At 38.0% G+C, this 17266-nt stretch overlaps 1 protein-coding gene across 3 annotated transcripts in view; it reads left to right on the top strand.

Moving 5' to 3' along the window:
* ANKRD28 (ankyrin repeat domain 28) overlaps positions 1–17266 on the top strand; it is a 202150-nt gene that overhangs the window by 10438 nt on the left and 174446 nt on the right. Inside the window, exon 2 of one of the 3 annotated variants that reach the window (XM_045037631.1) lies at positions 423–530. The exons of the other annotated variants lie outside the window; for them this stretch is intronic. Coding sequence (XP_044893566.1) covers positions 529–530 — 2 coding nt within the window. The 5' untranslated portion in view covers positions 423–528. The remainder of the gene's footprint in view (positions 1–422; positions 531–17266) is intronic. 3 annotated transcript variants of the gene reach the window in all.

Here is a 17266-nt window from a genome sequence, read left to right as displayed (position 1 = left end):
AACTTTCCAAGGAAATATTTTTCCTATTTGCCCCAATTTGTTTACTTCCTAAGCCAGTAATTCCTAAGTTGGGCATACATCAAAATCAGTTGGCCAGCTTTAATACAGGATTTTAGTGTCCTACTAGACATACTGAATAAGAATCACCTGGGGTAATGTCCCAGAATCTATATTGTAAAACCTCTTAAGGTAAAAAGAGTGGTTTGCTCTTCACCAAGCTTGTTTCCTTTTCTCTTGGATCCCAGCTTATATTTTCCCAGCCTCTCTTGCATTTGGGATGGCCATATGATTGAGATATGGCCATAGGAAATTAAGCAGAAGTGTTGAGTGTTTCTTCAGACCTGGCAAATACAAACCTTTCTTGAACAATCCTCTCTTCTCTCTTCTCCTCTCTCCTGCTGGCTGGGTGTTGTCTGCCAAAGCAACTTTGGAATTGATGGGTCCAAGGATGCTGAACTTCTGTCAGCCTGGGTCATCTCCAGCCTCCTCATGCCCACAGCTGATCATTAACATGGATTTTTGGACTTCATGTAAGCATGAAATAAAAATAAGCTATTATGTCACACTTTGGGATTTATCTATTATAACATCCATTGTTACTTTAGTCAGTATACCTCCTTAGCTTATTAACCACAAATTCTGTTTTGGGATCCATTGCCCTTGGTTTATACTGTTTTGCATTTTAAAACTCATTTATATGGTAAGTTAGTCTTCAGCTATTGACTTCCAGACCTTATACGTTAATATTGTGTTTTCTTTGTAAAAATTTTCATGGAAATGATTATAATTAACATCCTGATTATTTTATTATCTAACAAACATTTGTATGCCTGCTATCTGCTGGCCCTTGATACTAGGGATACAGCTGTGTATAAAACATGGTCTCTGTCTTCTAGTATGGGATAAGATGGAATTAGATAAGGGCAATTATCTTACGTGTGCTTTGAGAGCATCAAGGGAGAAACGGCAGATTGAACCCATTTGTGGAGTTGGGGGTCCTCAAAGTTATTTTAATGGGATTTTGTTTACCCATGTTCCTTTTGTAATCTTGTTCTCTCTTCTTGTTGGTAGATAAGAGCCATACATAGCCTATATAAAATATCCTTTTAGAGGAACAAATAATACAAGTCAATTTTGGTAGATTTGTGTTACATGTGGGTATTTTATTTGAGTGTATATTTTTTCTTTCCTTTTTTTTTCAATTTTCTTTAATGTTTGTCAATTTTTGAGAGAAAGAGAGATAGAGTGTGAGCAGGGGAGGGGCAGAGAGAGGGAGACACAGAATCTGAAGCAAGCTCCAGGTTCTGAGTGGTCAGCACAGAGTCCATGCAGGGCTTGAACTCCTGAATTGCGAGATCATGACCTGAGCCAAAGTCAGATGCTTAACTGAGTGAACCACCCACCCAGGTGCCCTTTTCTTTTCTTTTCTTTTCTTTTCTTTTCTTCTCTTTTCTTCTCTTTTCTTCTCTTTTCTTCTCTTTTCTTCTCTTTTCTTCTCTTTTCTTCTCTTTTCTTCTCTTTTCTTCTCTTTTCTTCTCTTTTCTCTTTTCTCTTTTCTTTTCTTTTCTTTCTTTCTTTTTTTTTTAATTTTTTTTTTAACGTTTATTTATTTTTGAGACAGAGAGACAGAGCATGAACGGGGGAGGGGCAGAGAGAGAGGGAGACACAGAATCTGAAACAGGCTCCAGGCTCCATCCAAGCTGTCAGCACAGAGCCCGACGCGGGGCTTGAACCCACGGACCGTGAGATCATGACCTGAGCCGAAGTCGGACGCTTAACTGACCAAGCCACCCAGGCGCCCCTCTTTCTTTCTTTTTATTTAGTTTGAGAGAGAGACAGCGTGAATATGGTAGGGGCAGGGAAAGAAAGAGGGAGAGAGAGAATCCCAAGAAGCCTCCACACTGCCAGTGCGGAGCCTGACTTGGGGCTTGAACCCATGAAACTGTGAGATCCTGACCTGAGCTGCGACCAAGAGCCAGATGCTTAACCTTAGACTGAGCCATCCAGGCACCCCATGTGTTTATATATTTTCTTAATCTCTACCACCAGGAAAGAATAGAATATTTAGAGAACTGCAAATCTTAGTCTTGATGCAGATTATATTGTTAAACTTTTCCTGGAGTTAACTAAAGTTGTTTTTTTTGTTGTTGTTTTTTGCTTTGTCTTGTTCTTAAAGAAATACTATATGTTGTCTTTTCTTTTTGAGGGAACTTTCTGATTAGAAATGGTGAAAGTCAGAAAGGACCTACTTACTATTAGTGTTGTATTCTTATTAGTGTAAATTAGGAAAAAGTAAGATAATTCAAACAGGACTTTGAAAGATTGTGTGTGTGTGTGTGTGTGTGTGTGTGTGTGTGTGTGTGTAAACAGGTAAACAAGAGCCTTCTATATTGACTAGTTCTCTGAATGGTGAGAGACTTCCAACAGTTTTTGAAAGCTTACATGCTAGGCAGTGTGTAGTTCCAAAGTGTTACACTGGGTCATGCCAAGGGTGAGAAGAGTGTCTCTGGGAGAACTAAAAACAGCTAGGCAAGCAACGACCACATCCTGAAGAAAAGGAGTTGAACTTGAGGGTTGAAAACACCTGGTTTTTAAGGGATGTAAAAGCAAACTGCAGCATCAGGAGTGAGCAGTGGAGTTGAAATCAGATGAATAGATCAGAATAGCATATGTAGTATTTATCATGTAGATCCAATAAGTAGCCTAATCCAGGGTATAGGCAGGTAGTTAACAACTAGCATGTCTGTTAGAGCTTGAATGATTCATACAGAGAAGATGTCTGAAATCAAAGGTCTTCAATAGATGAAGCCAAAGGGCTATAACCTTTCAGACCTTCTCATTTGATACTGTAGCAGGGACAGGGAGAAGGAACCTGGTAGGAGTATTTCCCAATTTAGAAACATCAAGAGGTGTAAGTGAATACAGTATAGATGTACTATAGAAATGTTCTGGAACATTGTATACATGTTAAATAATGGTTCGTCCACTCATTTAATAGTGAGCAACTTTTCAAGGCGCCTAGGTGGCTCAGTCAGTTCGGCGTCTGACTCTTGATTTTGGCTCAGGTCATGATCCCATGGTTCTTGGGTTCAAACCCCACATCGGGCTCTGCGCTGAAAGTGTGGAGCCTGCCTGGGATTCTCTGTCTCTCCCTCTCTCTCTGCCTCTCCCTGTTCACACACACACTCTCTCTCAAAATAAATAAACATTAAAATTTTTTTTTAAGAGAGCAGCTTTTCTATTTTAATGAAACTTAGGGTAAATTACTTCAAATATAGAGTCTGTTAATAAAATAAATTATCCTTCAGTTTATCTTTTACCATAAAGCTGAAATTGTATATATCACCTTAAGTTTAGACATACTGGCTGTTCAACTATTATAGATGGTCAGTAACACATGGATTATTTTGGATGTCCTGGTGCATTATTGGCTTTAGAAACTCCTTTGTTTTGGCTATTGAATTACTGCTGTTAAAATGTCACTAAACAACCTATTTGTATTTTCTTTTCCTTACCAGCAATTTCTACTTTTTAAGACTTCTATTAGACTATAAGATTCCATTATGAAGTCAAATGAACTTTTTTACCAGCTCACCTTGTAGTTTCTTCAGCATCTTGGAACCCCAGTTTTGAACATGGAATTTCTTTTCTCTGACTACAGCAGCTTCTTTCGTTGTTGGTTCTCTTACTTCCTCACCCTAGTGAACCTGAGCTTTGCTGTATTGGAACCTGCTTTACCTAGTCCACTGGGTTTGCTTTGGCCACAAACTGGCCTAATGAGAAGCTTTGACCTCCTGGTTTGAGCAGTACTGGTTAGGGTAGTGTTTTCTGAAGCATGGGACAACTTTTACTTGAGATTTATTGTGGGTGACCTGTCTACTTTGATTACCAGATGTTGACTGATGCTTCCTTGGTTCCAATCCAGACTCATGAGTATTTCCTGGTATCCTGCTTCGTTCTCACTTTCCTCTTGCCTATTTGGAAATCTCCCAGCTCACTCCATTGCAGCCTTTCGTGGTAACTGTTCTGTAGGTTTCATTTTGTCCTCTTCAACACCCTTCCCTCCTCCCTTCAACTATCACCCCATTCCTAACCATCTTGCTGCTTTCATTTCTGTTTTTCCACCTCTACCTCCTTTCTTTTAATCTTTTTTGACCCAGCCTCTTGAACCTCAACTACAAACTTACAGTCTCTTCCTCTTCATCTGTTTTCTGCCTTTTACAACTTGTCCATTTTTCCCCCTCCCACACCCTTCTCAGGCTGGATCCTTTCCTCAGCAAGCCTTGTTTCTCAGTGGGAACTTTCCCTGCAGTTCCTTCCCTTAATGCTGTTATCATGTCAGTCTTATGTCTGTCCTCTAGGTTTTATACTCCTGTCTTTAGCCCCAGTGTCACCCTTTTACCTTGTAGCTCCATTCTTTCCTGCAGCTGTGTCAGGCAAGGGAAGCAAATGACTTTAAGAAAAATGTTAAGTAAATAATAGTGGATGTCATCATGCATGGATACAGCAAACACTGATGATAATCTTAATTGAATGTCTGAAATGGTAGAATACATGCTTTTAATTCTGGCTCATTAATTTATCACCTCTGTGACCTTGGGCCAGTTATTTCACTTGAATTTGAGCTTTCTCACCTAAAAAGGGAGATAATAGTGTCTGTCTCACAGAGTTAATGAATTAAGATGAGAGTGTATAAAAACTCTAATACATAGTTAGTATTTGCTAAATGGTAGCTACTATTGTACTGAAGATGACTTTGGCTTGAGTGATCTGGGCAGCTCTACCTTTGTCTTACTGTGTGATGACCTTGGGCAAAGAAGCTAAATCTGAGCCTGAGTTTGGTTGGTTGGTTGTTTTAACATCTTTTTTGAGATATAATTGACATACCACAAAATACACCCATTTAAAATATACAGAACAGTGTTGTTGCTTTTTCTTTCTTTCTTTTTTTTTAAGTAAATTCACAGGGTTGTGCAACCATCACTGTAGTCTTAATTTTTTAACATTTTTGTCGCCTTAGAAGCCCCGTACCCAGCAGTCACCCCATTCCTCCTAAATTCCCACCTTCTCCCTTCCCCCTGCCCTGCCCTTCCCTTAGTCTTAGGCAACCACTAATCTCCTTTCTGTTTATATGCATTTGCTTATGCTGGACACTTGATATAAATAGAGTCATAAAATATGTAATCTGTTATGATTGGCTTCTTTCACTTATAAGGTTTTCAAGTTCATTCATACTGTAGCATGTATCAGAAGTTCATTTCTTTTTATTGCTGTATTGGGTTGTTTCTACTTTCTGAAAGAAGTAAAATGGCATGGCGATATCTTCATTTAATTGTGAGAATTGTGGGTATGTTGATAAAGCATGTAGTATGTAGTAGCTCAATTAATGATCACTTTACCAAACAACTTAAATTCCTGTATTCCCTTGACTTTCTCAGTCAACTAATCAATTACTTCTACAATATATATTCTCTTATTTTAGCTTTGGGACCACTAAAATTGGTGAGGAAAGTAAGGAACCCAAGTTGAATACACTCCAGTTTGCTGATACCTAACTTCAGTTGCACCTTCAAAGCTGCTTAATCCTTATCATTTCTTTTCTGTGTCCATTAATCTTCATTTCTAACTTCTCCGTTTTAACATGTAGTTGTGTCTCCTAATTTACTAAGAGAAGTCTCTTTACCCATGGAAGCTTTCTTATGGATCTCTTTCCTTATTGCACATGCTTTATTTCTGCACTTTGCTTTTTCCCTCTATCTTCTTTTTCTTATTTTGGCTGAGAGAAATGAATATACGTTTTTCTTTCTCAGAGCATTTTTTTCTGCTGTAATCCTAATCATATTCTCATCTGCGATTTAAATGTATTATTTCTTATTTTTTCATATTTTTTCACTTTCTCTCCCTGCTCTCACACATTGCTATATATTGGTGTCTCGATGGACACTACCTGTTAATCAAGATTCTAATACTCAGATTGTGCAAAACCAGGTAAGCAATACCTCTTGCAGAATTCGGCCTTAACAAGTGTTACTTATGTTTGAGTATGCCATATGTTATAATATAACTTTTAAAATATTGCTTACTTCATTGTAGAGCAGTAAGTCAAGGTCATTTGAGTTGAAATTTTTTGATTAGAATAGTGAAAACATTTTCCTTTTCATTGTCCTTTGTTAAGGTTAATTACATGTAATATTTTAGAAAGAGTATCCTTTTATTATTATTCCTGGAGACAAATCTGACCCACCCTTCAGGTAGTCTTCTCTCTGAACCACATTGATTGTAAAATGTGCTGATTTTGTATATTTGTCATTGGTTCCACATTCCTGTGTCCCTAAGCACCCTGTTGGAAAATCTTCCTTTTTACCCAATTCAGTTCTCTCCAGCTATAATTCAGTCATTTTCTGTTCTGTTGTCTATAGTAAGGATCCTGTGTGGCTGATCAACCTTTCAAGTTGGATTCAAGGACCTGGCAATTGGTTAGACCAGTGGTTCCTTTTTTAAAAACAATTTCTAAGGTATAATTTACATACTACAAAATTCATCTGTTTTAAGAGCACAGTTCTTTTAGTAAATTTAAAGAGTTTGCACTCAGCACCACAATCCAGTTTTAGAACATTTCCATCACCCAAAAAGATACCTGTTTTGGAAAACATCAGTTCTTCTCCTAGTGTTGTTCTCTTATTCTCATACTATTACCACACTTGTCACACTAATGACACCAGATGGGTGTCCTACAATTCAACTCAATTTTGACACTGGTGACCTGGAGAAAGCATCAGGTTCCATAGGTTAAGTACTTAGTCCCACAAGACGCCCCCCCCCTTCCCCTACTGATGCCAGTTGCAAATCCAGGTTATCTATCACCTGTGCTTCTGACTGACTATAAATTGTAAGTTCCCAAGAAATTTGTTAGAGTGGCTCACAGAACTCAAAGAAACATTTTACTAGCTAGATTACTGGTTTATTACAAAAGGATATAACTAAGGAACAGCCAAATGGAAGAGATGCATAGGGCAAGGTATGTGGGAAGGGGCATGGAGCCTCTGTGCTCTCTGGGTATGCCACTCTCCCCCAATCTTAATGTGTTCACCAACCTAGAAGCTCTCTGAACCCCATCCTTTTGGCTTTTAATGGAGGCTTTGTTACATGGGCACAATTGACTAAATCATTGATGATTGAATTTCCAGCCCCTCTCTCCTCCCTAGAAGTCAGGGGTAGGGGTAGGGATGCGGGTGGACTGAAAGTTACAACCCTCTGATCACCTTGGTTGGTTATCTTGAGGTGGTTTCCAAAAGTCACTTAACAGAACAAAAGACTTATAGCTCACAGCACTGGAAATTCCAAAGATTTAGGAACTTTTTTTTAGAAGAGTTTGTGAAGGACTAGTATAATTTTTTTTTTTTTTAATTTTTTTTTCAACGTTTATTTATTTTTGGGACAGAGAGAGACAGAGCATGAACGGGGGAGGGGCAGAGAGAGAAGGAGACACAGAATCGGAAACAGGCTCCAGGCTCCGAGCCATCAGCCCAGAGCCCGACGCGGGGCTCGAACTCACGGACCGCGAGATCATGACCTGGCTGAAGTCGGACGCTTAACCGACTGCGCCACCCAGGCGCCCCTAGGACTAGTATAATTTTTAATTTAAATATTTGACATAATTCAGTCATGAAGTTATGTAGGCAAGAACTTTTCTTTGTGATAAGCTTTTAAATTACTAATTCAGTCTTGTAGGTCTATTCAGATTTTTTATTTTTAAGTTTAGGTAATTTGTGTTTTTTTAGGGAATTTGCTCATTTTATCTAATTTGGCATAAAGTTGTTCATAGTATTACTTTATAAACTTTTTAATTTATCTGAGGTTGATAGTTTTGTACCCCTTTTCATGTCTGACTTTAGTTATTTGTCTCCATTCTTTAACTGGTCAGCCTAGCTAAAGGTTTGTTAATTTTGTTGGTCTTTTCAAAGAACCAATTTTGGGTTTTGATTTTTATCTTTTCTATGGTATTGATTTTCCTTCTAATATTTACAGTTTCTTTCCTTCTGCTTGTTTTGGGTTTGGTTTGCTTTTTTTCTAATTTCTTAACATGGAGCTGTAAACTTCCTAGGAGTTTTGATATATTTTTTTTTATTAAAAATTTTTTAATGTTTATTTTTGAGAGAGAGAGAGAGAGAGAGAGAGAGAGAGTGCACAAGTGGAAGAGAGGGGGAGACAGAGAGTCTGAAGCAGGCTTCAGGCTCTGAGCTGTCAACACAGACCTGACTGGGCTTGAACTCACAAGCCGAGCTGTATGATCATGACCTCAGCTGAAGTCGGATGCTTACCTGACTGAGCCACCCAGGCGCCCCTGTTTTGTTTTTGTTTTCATTTAGCTTAGAATCTTGAGATTTTTGTCTTTGACCTGTAGGTTATTTAGAAGTGTCTCATTTAGGGGTGCCTGGGAGGCTCAGTCGGTTGAGCGTCCGACTTTGGCTCAGGTCATGATCTCGCAGTACGTGAGTTTGAGCCTCGCGTCGGGCTCTGGGCTGATGGCTCAGAGCCTGGAGCCTGTTTCATATTCTGTGTTTCCCTCTCTCTCTGCCCCTCCCCCGTTCATGCTCTGTCTCTCTCTGTCTCAAAAATAAATAAACGTTAAAAAAAAAATTAAAAAAAAAGTCTCATTTAATATCCAGACATTTATGGATTTCCCAAGTTTCTCTCTCTTTTTTTTTTTCTAATTCCAGTGTGATTGAGGAATATTTTTTGTATTCTTCATATCATTTTTCCCACATTTTTATAACAATTTATTTAACTAAGAAATCCAACATCATTATTTGAATTGTAATCCATACCAGAATAATGAGTAAGATAAGTTACATACTTTAAAAAAAAATTTTTATTATTGAAGTATAATTTTTTTTTCAACGTTTATTTATTTTTGGGACAGAGAGAGAGAGAGAGAGAGACAGAGCATGAACGGGCGAGGGGCAGAGAGAGAGGGAGACACAGAATCGGAAACAGGCTCCAGGCTCTGAGCCATCAGCCCAGAGCCCGACGCGGGCTCACGGACCGTGAGGTTGTGACCTGGCTGAAGTCGGACGCTTAACCGACTGCGCCACCCAGGCGCCCCTATTATTGAAGTATAGTTGACATATAGTATTCTATTAATTTCAGGTATACAACATTGTGATTTAAAAATTCTATACGGGGGCGCCTGGGTGGCTCAGTCGGTTAAGCGTCCAACTTCGGCTCAGGTCATGATCTTGCAGTCCGTGAGTTTGAGCCCCACGTCGGGCTCTGTGCTGAAAGCTCAGAGTCCAGAGCCTGTTTCCGATTCTGTGTCTCCCTCTCTCTCTGACCCTCCCCCATTCATGCTCTGTCTTTCTCTGTCCCAAAAATAAATAAACATTAAAAAAATTTAAAAAATAAATAAGTAAAAATTCTATACGTAACTCAGTGCTCACCGTGTTAAGTGTGGTCACCATCTTTCACTATACAACATTATTACAGTGTTATTGACTATTTTCCCTATGCTGCATTTTTTTATTTCTGTGACTTCTTTTATAACTGGAAGTCTGTACTTCTCAGTCCCCTTTACCTATTGTGCCCATCCCTCATTCCCTTTCCCTTTGGCATCCATCACTTTGTTCTCTGTATTCATGAGTCTGTTTCTTGTTTCTGTTTCTTGTTTCTGTTTCTTTGTTTGAGATTCCACATACAATGAAATCATATAGTATTTGTCTTTGACTTATTTCACCTTGTATAACACACTCTAGATCCATCCATGTTGTCACAAATGACAAGATCTTACTCTTTTTATGGCTGAGTAATATTCCATTTTGTATATATGCCACATCTTCTTTATCCTAGGTTACTTCCATATCTTGGTTACTGTAAATAATGCAGCAATAAAAACAGGGGTGCGTATGTCTTTTCAGGTTAGTGTTTTCATTTTGAGGGGGGTAAATACCCAGTAATGGAATTACTGGATCCTATGGTATTTCTGTTTAAATTTTTTGAGGAACTTCCATCCTCTTTTCCACAGTGGGTGCACCAATTTACATTTCTATCAGTAGTGTGCAAGAGTTCCCTTTTCCCCACATCCTTGCCCAAACTGGTTATTTCTTATCATCTTTTTTTTTTTTTTTAATGTTTGTTTATTTGTGAGTGTGGGTGTGGGTGAGAGAGAGAGCCTGTACGCATGGGCTTGCAAGAGCAAGTGGGGGGTGGGGGACGAGTAGAGTGAGAGGGGGACAGAGGATCCTAAGGGCCTCCACACTGACCCCAGAGAGCCTGATGGGGGCTCAAACCTGTGAACCGTGAGATCATGACCTGAGTTGAAGTCAGAAGCTTAACTGACTGAGCCACCCAGGTGCCCCTCTTGTCTTTTTGATACTGGCCTTTTCTGACTGGTATGAGATACCTCATTGTGGTTTTGATTTTCATTTCAATTTTTTAAATTTGAGATTTGTTTTATGGACCTAGCATATGATGTATCAAAAAGAATGTTCTTTTTTTTTTTTTTCCAACGTTTTATTTTATTTTTGGGACAGAGAGAGACAGAGCATGAATGGGGGAGGGGCAGAGAGAGAGGGAGACACAGAATCGGAAACAGGCTCCAGGCTCTGAGCCATCAGCCCAGAGCCTGACGCGGGGCTTGAACTCACGGACCGCGAGATCGTGACCTGGCTGAAGTCGGACGCTTAACCGACTGCGCCACCCAGGCACCCCTCAAAAAGAATGATCTGTGCATGCTTGAGAAGAATGTGAATTCTGCTGTTGCTGGGTAGAGCCTTCCACATATGTTGGTAAGGTCAAGTTGGTCAATAGTGTTGTTTAAATTCAGTATTCTTCCTGATTTCCTGTTTACTTGTTCTATTGTTTAATTGCCTATTTCTTCCTTCATTTCTTTCATTTTTTGCTTACCTTATTTTGGGTTATTTTGTTAGGTGAATATGTTTACATTTACTATATCTTCCTGTTAAATTGATGCTTTTAATATTATAAAATAACCCTCTTTGGAAAAAAAAAATAGCCCTCTTTGTCTCAAGAAACTTTTTTTTTTTTTTTTACTGAAGTCTATTTTGTCAGATATTTTTTGAGCTACTCCAGTTCTGATGTTATTGTTTGCATGTTATATCTTTTTCCATCCTTTTAATGTATTTGTGCCTTTGAATCTAAAATGTGTCTTGTAGATGGCATATATTTGGGTGTTGCTTTTTTATCCATGTAACAGATATGTCTTTTTAATGGGCTCTTTAATCCTTTCCTGTTTCATATTATTTTTGAAATAGTTGGGTTTGCATCTCCCATTTTGCTTTTCGGTTTTTGTATACCTCATGTATTTTTTTTGTTTCTCTTTTATCACCTTTGTGTTTTCTTTTTAGCATTTAAATTTTATAACTTTTTAAAATTATACTTTCCTTTTTTTTTCCCAATCCTTTTTTTAAAAATACTCATAATTTTGGGGCATCTGGGTGGCGCAGTCGGTTAAGTGTCCAACTTCAGCCAGGTCACGATCTTGCGGTCCGTGAGTTTGAGCCCCGCGTCGGGCTCTGGGCTGTTGGCTCAGAGCCTGGAGCCTGTTTCCGATTCTGTGTCTCCCTCTCTCTCTGCCCCTCCCCTGTTCATGCTCTGTCTCTCTCTGTCCCAAAAATAAATAAACATTGAAAACAAAATTAAAAAAAAATACTCATAGTTTACATCCAGGTTAGCATATAGTGCAATAATGATTTTATACCTTTCTTAGTGTTTGTTTTAGGGATTACAGCATACCTTAGAATTTATCACAGTCTACTTCAGATTAATACTAATGATGCTCAGTATATAATAAGTTCACTTATATAATAAAGGGGACAATACAGAGTTTTGATTATTGCTTTAAACAACATGTCTTTTATGTTTTTATTATTTTTTAACAATGTATGTCTTTCAAGGTTTTTTTAATGTTTATTTTTGAGAGACAGAATGTGTGTGGGGGAGGAGCAGAGAGAGAAGGAGACACGATTGGAGGCAAGCTCCAGGCTCTGAGCTGTCACCATAGAACCTGATGTGGGGCATGGGCTCAGGAGCTGTGAGATCATAACTTGAGCCAAAGTTGGACACTTAACTGAGCCACCCAGGTGCCCCAACAATGTATGTCTTTTAAAGAAGAGAAGAAAAGAGTAAAATATTTATAGTCTTTTGTAAATGTATTTTACACATTGTGTTTACCATTTCTGATCTCTGTTTCTTCTTGTGGATTTGAGTTACTTTCTGGCGTCGTCATTTCCTTCCTCCAGTGTAGCTTCATTCCCTTTTTCCTTTTTGTGTTATTATTGTCAGAGATGCTACATCTTTATATGTTATAAGCCTAATAATACAATTTTATAATTGTTTTATACAGTTACTTTTTAAATCAATATAGTAAAACATTTATTTTTAATGTATTTATAGCCATTTTTCCTTTACTTGTAATCATCTGTGCCAGTGTTTATTTTTCATATGGATTCTGAATTACTATCTGTTATCACTTCCTTTCATCCTGAATAACTTCCTTTAGTATTTGGCTTACATCTATATCTTTCAAAGAATACATGTAAGTATTAGTGAGCCCCTCTCCCATCTTTTCAGTTGGAGACTCATATGCCTTATCTTACACACTGGTATTAGTTGAGTGAGGATTGAGAAAGGTTGGCAGGAGATGAGGCTGGAGGGGGGAGGTATGTAGGGGTCAATTCCTGGAGTATCTTATGTTCTAAGCTATGGAACTTGAACCTTATAGCTGTGGGGAGCAACTATTGGAAGATTTTATGTAGAATTCTTACGTCATACTTGAGCCTTGAGGAAAGGACTTTGCAAAGACTGGATTCTGAATGCTTGTTTAGAGATGGCAGTGACAAACCGTGGGCTGTAAGAGGAAAGTAAATCTGCCTTTTTCTCTGGAATTCCTTCTTTGTTCTTTTGAGCAATTAAATGCTGTTTATATCCAAGTAGCTACTTCCTTGCAGTCATAAAATATTTATGGATTTGTGACAGAGTAATATAGTTTGTAGGGTAGGGACCATGGGAGCAGTCTGTGAAGTTTGTGAAACAACAGTTTGAGAACCACTGTTACAGGATGAACAGATTGCTTACCTTTTGTGTATATGGAATGGAGTGTATATTGAAACATAGAAACATCTTGTGGGATCTGACCTTTTTTTTTTTCTTCTCTCTTTATTCTTAAAGCTGGGTATACCTAAGCTGTATCTTTTAGTAGTTTTTCTATGACAGGGAAGTGTTTGATCTTTTTTTTTATTTGGTACACACACACACTATATGTTTTCTTTTATATAGTACTTGTTAGGAAAAATTAAAGAGCAGAAAGTTTATTCATTCTAGGTTTTTGCTACCAGTTCTTTCCAGAAGTATAAAATGAAAGGAAAAATAAATCCCCTTCTCCAGTCTTCTCAAATTCTATTCTAAACTATCCTTGTGATTGTCAACTTGTCAATTTGTTTTCACCTTTGAATAACTTGTGCAGGAGACGACCTTGTTTCTGGACTACTCTCACTTATTGCCTGCAGTATGTTTTAGGAATGCAGGAGCTCTTTTTCTCCTTACTCATAAAGTCAATAAACTATATTTTTCAAGAGTCGAATATACTGTTTTCATTTAACTGATGGAAGTTAGAATTGAAACTACAAGGAAACTTATCTGTTTAGTCTTGAGCTTATAATTTCCCAAAGAATAAGGACCACAGTTTTGCCCAGCACCAATCACATAGCAAGGAGTTTAGCCATATAATTATGTCACAGGCTTTTTCTTAAATACTAGCATGCAAAAATAACATTTTTACCTATCACATTCAATACTTCGATAATATCTTGACTAATATTGGTGGGAATGCAGGAAATTGGTCCCATTATACTGTTTTATTTCTCTGTAGCACTTTCTGAAATAATTCTGTTTATTTGTTTACATGTTTATGGTCTGTCTCTCTCTATATTGGAATGCAAGCTTGTAGAGAGTAAGAACCATATCTGTCTGTTATTTATTGTCATATCCCCATTACCTAACAGTAATGCTTTGCATATATGGTGGACACTCAAATAATTGCTGGATTAATAATGGATTCTGATTAGGTGTATCTGGAATGGGATGCTGGTACCTATATTTTTAAAGACAAGCATCTCCACTTATTTTGAAGTGCATTCCTAAGGTTGAGAAACACTGCCTATATCTTTGTTCTCTTTTGTGCAGTAATGTGTATGAAGTACAGAAGATTTATATGTACCTTTACTAAAAGATCACTGTTAGAGGCATCCTTCACTCTTGAAATTGGAAACCTGTGACTGAGTTCCCTAGAAGGAAGAGTTTAGTTTAGAACTGTTTTCCAAGTATTGTTTGCAGGTAAGACTCAGAATGGACAGTTGCTTTCCATCATCAAACAATTAAGTTTAGAGGAGGATGAGAAGATAGAGCTAAAATGAAATTTATTCCTTTTTTTAAAAGCATGAAAAGAAGGGGCACTTGGGTGGCTTAGTCAGTTAAGCATCTGACTTTTGGTTTTGGTGCAGGCCATGATCTCATGGTTTGTGAGATCAAGCCCTGCCTCAGGCTCTGCCATGTCAGCACAGAGCCTGCTTGGGATTCTCTCTCTCCCTCTCTCTCTGCCCTTCCCCTGCTTGTGTGTGCATGTGCGAGCATGCTCTCTTTCAAAATAAGTAAACGTTAAAAAACGGCAAGGACACTCTTCCTAGATGATTTTCCTTTAAAAAAGTGATTCCCAGTAGGAGGGGTAGGTGTATTATACAATGACTAGAGACATTTTTGATATAACTGGGCAGGGGGAAAGGATAATACTGGCATATATTGGATAGAGGTCAGGGTACTGCTAAATGTCCAACAATGAACAGGACATCCAGTCCTAACAATGAATCGTTTGTTCTGAAATGTCAACGTTGCAGAGGTTGAGAAGCTGTTCTTTAAACAGGCTGCTTGGAGAAAACATTGGTAGTTACCTTGGAGTTTGGCAGTTAGGGAGCCCGTGGAGCTTGCATGTGTGTACATCCACACATACACACCAGGTTTTGGCCCTGGGCAAAACTGAGTATCTTGTGTAGAAAAATCTATAGGTGTGGGCTTGACTTTTATATACTCAAGAGTTTGATTGTAACTAACCCTGTGCTAGTTTGGGAGGTCCCTAAGACCACTATCAGCTTCAGTAATTTGCTAGGAGGACTCCAAGAACTCAGCAAAGCTTTTATATTCATGGTTATGATTTATTACAGTGAAAGGATATAGATTAAAACCAGGAATGGGTAAAGGCACACAGACCAGAGTCTAGGTGAGTTCCAGATATGATCTTCTAGTTGTTCTCGCCCAGTGGAGTCATGTGGGCAGTGCTTATTTCCCCCAGCAACAATGTATGACAACCTACATGGAGTATTAGCAATTAGGAGTGTTGCCACCCTGTCTGAGCCTTAGGGTCCAGGCTTTTTACTGGGGGGTCAGTCACATAGTCTTCAGTCCCTTAAGAGGTCAGGCTGATACTGCATGGCCTAAATCCTTCACCATAAATCACATTATTAGACTATTTGTTGTGGCCCATGTTTTCCAGGTAAACAGAGACACTTTTGCCAAACAGGACATTCCAAGGGCTTAGAGGTTACCTTCTAGAAGCTGGGGAAAGGCCAAATCTTTTTTTGCAAGGTGAAGCCTTTACTGCACACTTTGGGCCTGCTGTTTTTTTCTTTCTTTGGAAACAGCTATCCGAGTGATTCTTAGGGGGCTAGTTTAGGATGTTCTGTTATTGATCAGTAGTTTATACCTAGATCTTATATCTTAGAGACCTGTTGGTACATATAAATCTGTGGTTCTCAAAGTGTGCTTCGTGGACCTCTGGGAGTCCCTGAGATCAAAACTGTTCTCATAGTAACAGTAAAATATTATGTGCCCCTTTTACTTTGTTAACATTTGAACTAATGGTACAAAAGTCATGGTGAGTAAAACTGCTGATAACTGTTTTAGGAATCTCACCAGTGGCACCAATCTGTCTAGTCGTCTGTATCCTTTACTGCCATGCACTCAGAGTTTACCAAAACAAAACAAAAACCGCCCATTTCCCTTAAGAATGTTTTTAAGTATAATTTAATTTTATTATGCTTGAATCTTGAACATCTGTATGGTAAAATGGGTAAGTACTGCACAGGAAAAGCACTTTGGGGATGGACTTGCCAGCTGAACTAGGCATTTTCTATGAAATAAATCCCTTTTTACTTGAAAGAGGAATTGACAGACTGGTTATTCAGAGTTGGATATTTGGCAAATATTTTCTTGAAAAGGAACAAAGGAGACGTCATTTCGAGGAAAGCAGTTGTCAATATTTGTTACTATTAATAAAATTTGAGTTTTCCAGAAATCAGATGTTGAGAGAATCTGTATTGTTCACCTTGAGTTTAGCAGCTTCACAGTACTTAAAAGACTTCTGATAATGTTAGTAATGATTTTAATAAGGGTAGCTTTTTGATATTGTAGATAATGAAATGTGTCAAGGGTTGGAAGACCTGAATAACTCCATGAACTAGTATTTTCTTAAGGACTGATTTGTGATGTTATAAAAACACTCATGGGTCAAAGATACATTCAAAATGTATGGATTTCATGTGAAAAGTATGAAAAGTTTGTGGATAATAGTTTTATATTTCACATTGCAACTAGCCTTTAATAGATCCTACTTGACAAGTTTTGATGTAAAATCAAAGGAAGATACCCAGAATTATCTGAAAAGGCTTTTAAAATATGCTAACATTTTCTGTCTAGTTATGAGTACAGATTTTCTTCATATTACTTGAATCAGGATAATTTATCATGGATTGAACACAGAGCATATTTGAGACTACAGCTATTTTCTATGAAGCTAGACATTAAAGTGATTTGTAAAAATGTAAAACAGTGCCACTCTTCCTACTGATTTTTAGAACTTTCATACAGTTATTTGTATTGATTTGCAATGTATTAAGTGAATTCAAATAAATATTTAAACAATTTCTCAGTTTTAATTTTGAGTATAGGAGACATCAACATAAATAGCTTTCACAGACAAAACTCTTTAGGTTCATCAGTAATTTAAAAGTGTGAAGGAGCGTTGAGGCCAAAATTTTTTGAACACATGACTTCCTGAGATTCATCCTATAGATATTGTCGAACCTAAGTTTGTGTCTCTTGTGGGGTTAGGCTACCACAGGCTAGCAGGTTTAAATTCCTTGGGCTTTGGCAGAAAGTTCTGGTTTTTTACTTTTACCTGATTATATTTTTAATGTGCAAA

The sequence above is a fragment of the Felis catus genome, chromosome C2 (assembly GCF_018350175.1).
Source record: "Felis catus isolate Fca126 chromosome C2, F.catus_Fca126_mat1.0, whole genome shotgun sequence".
NCBI lineage: Eukaryota > Metazoa > Chordata > Mammalia > Carnivora > Felidae > Felis > Felis catus.
Note: the sequence above shows the minus strand (reverse complement) of the source record. Positions and strands in the feature narration are given on the sequence as shown.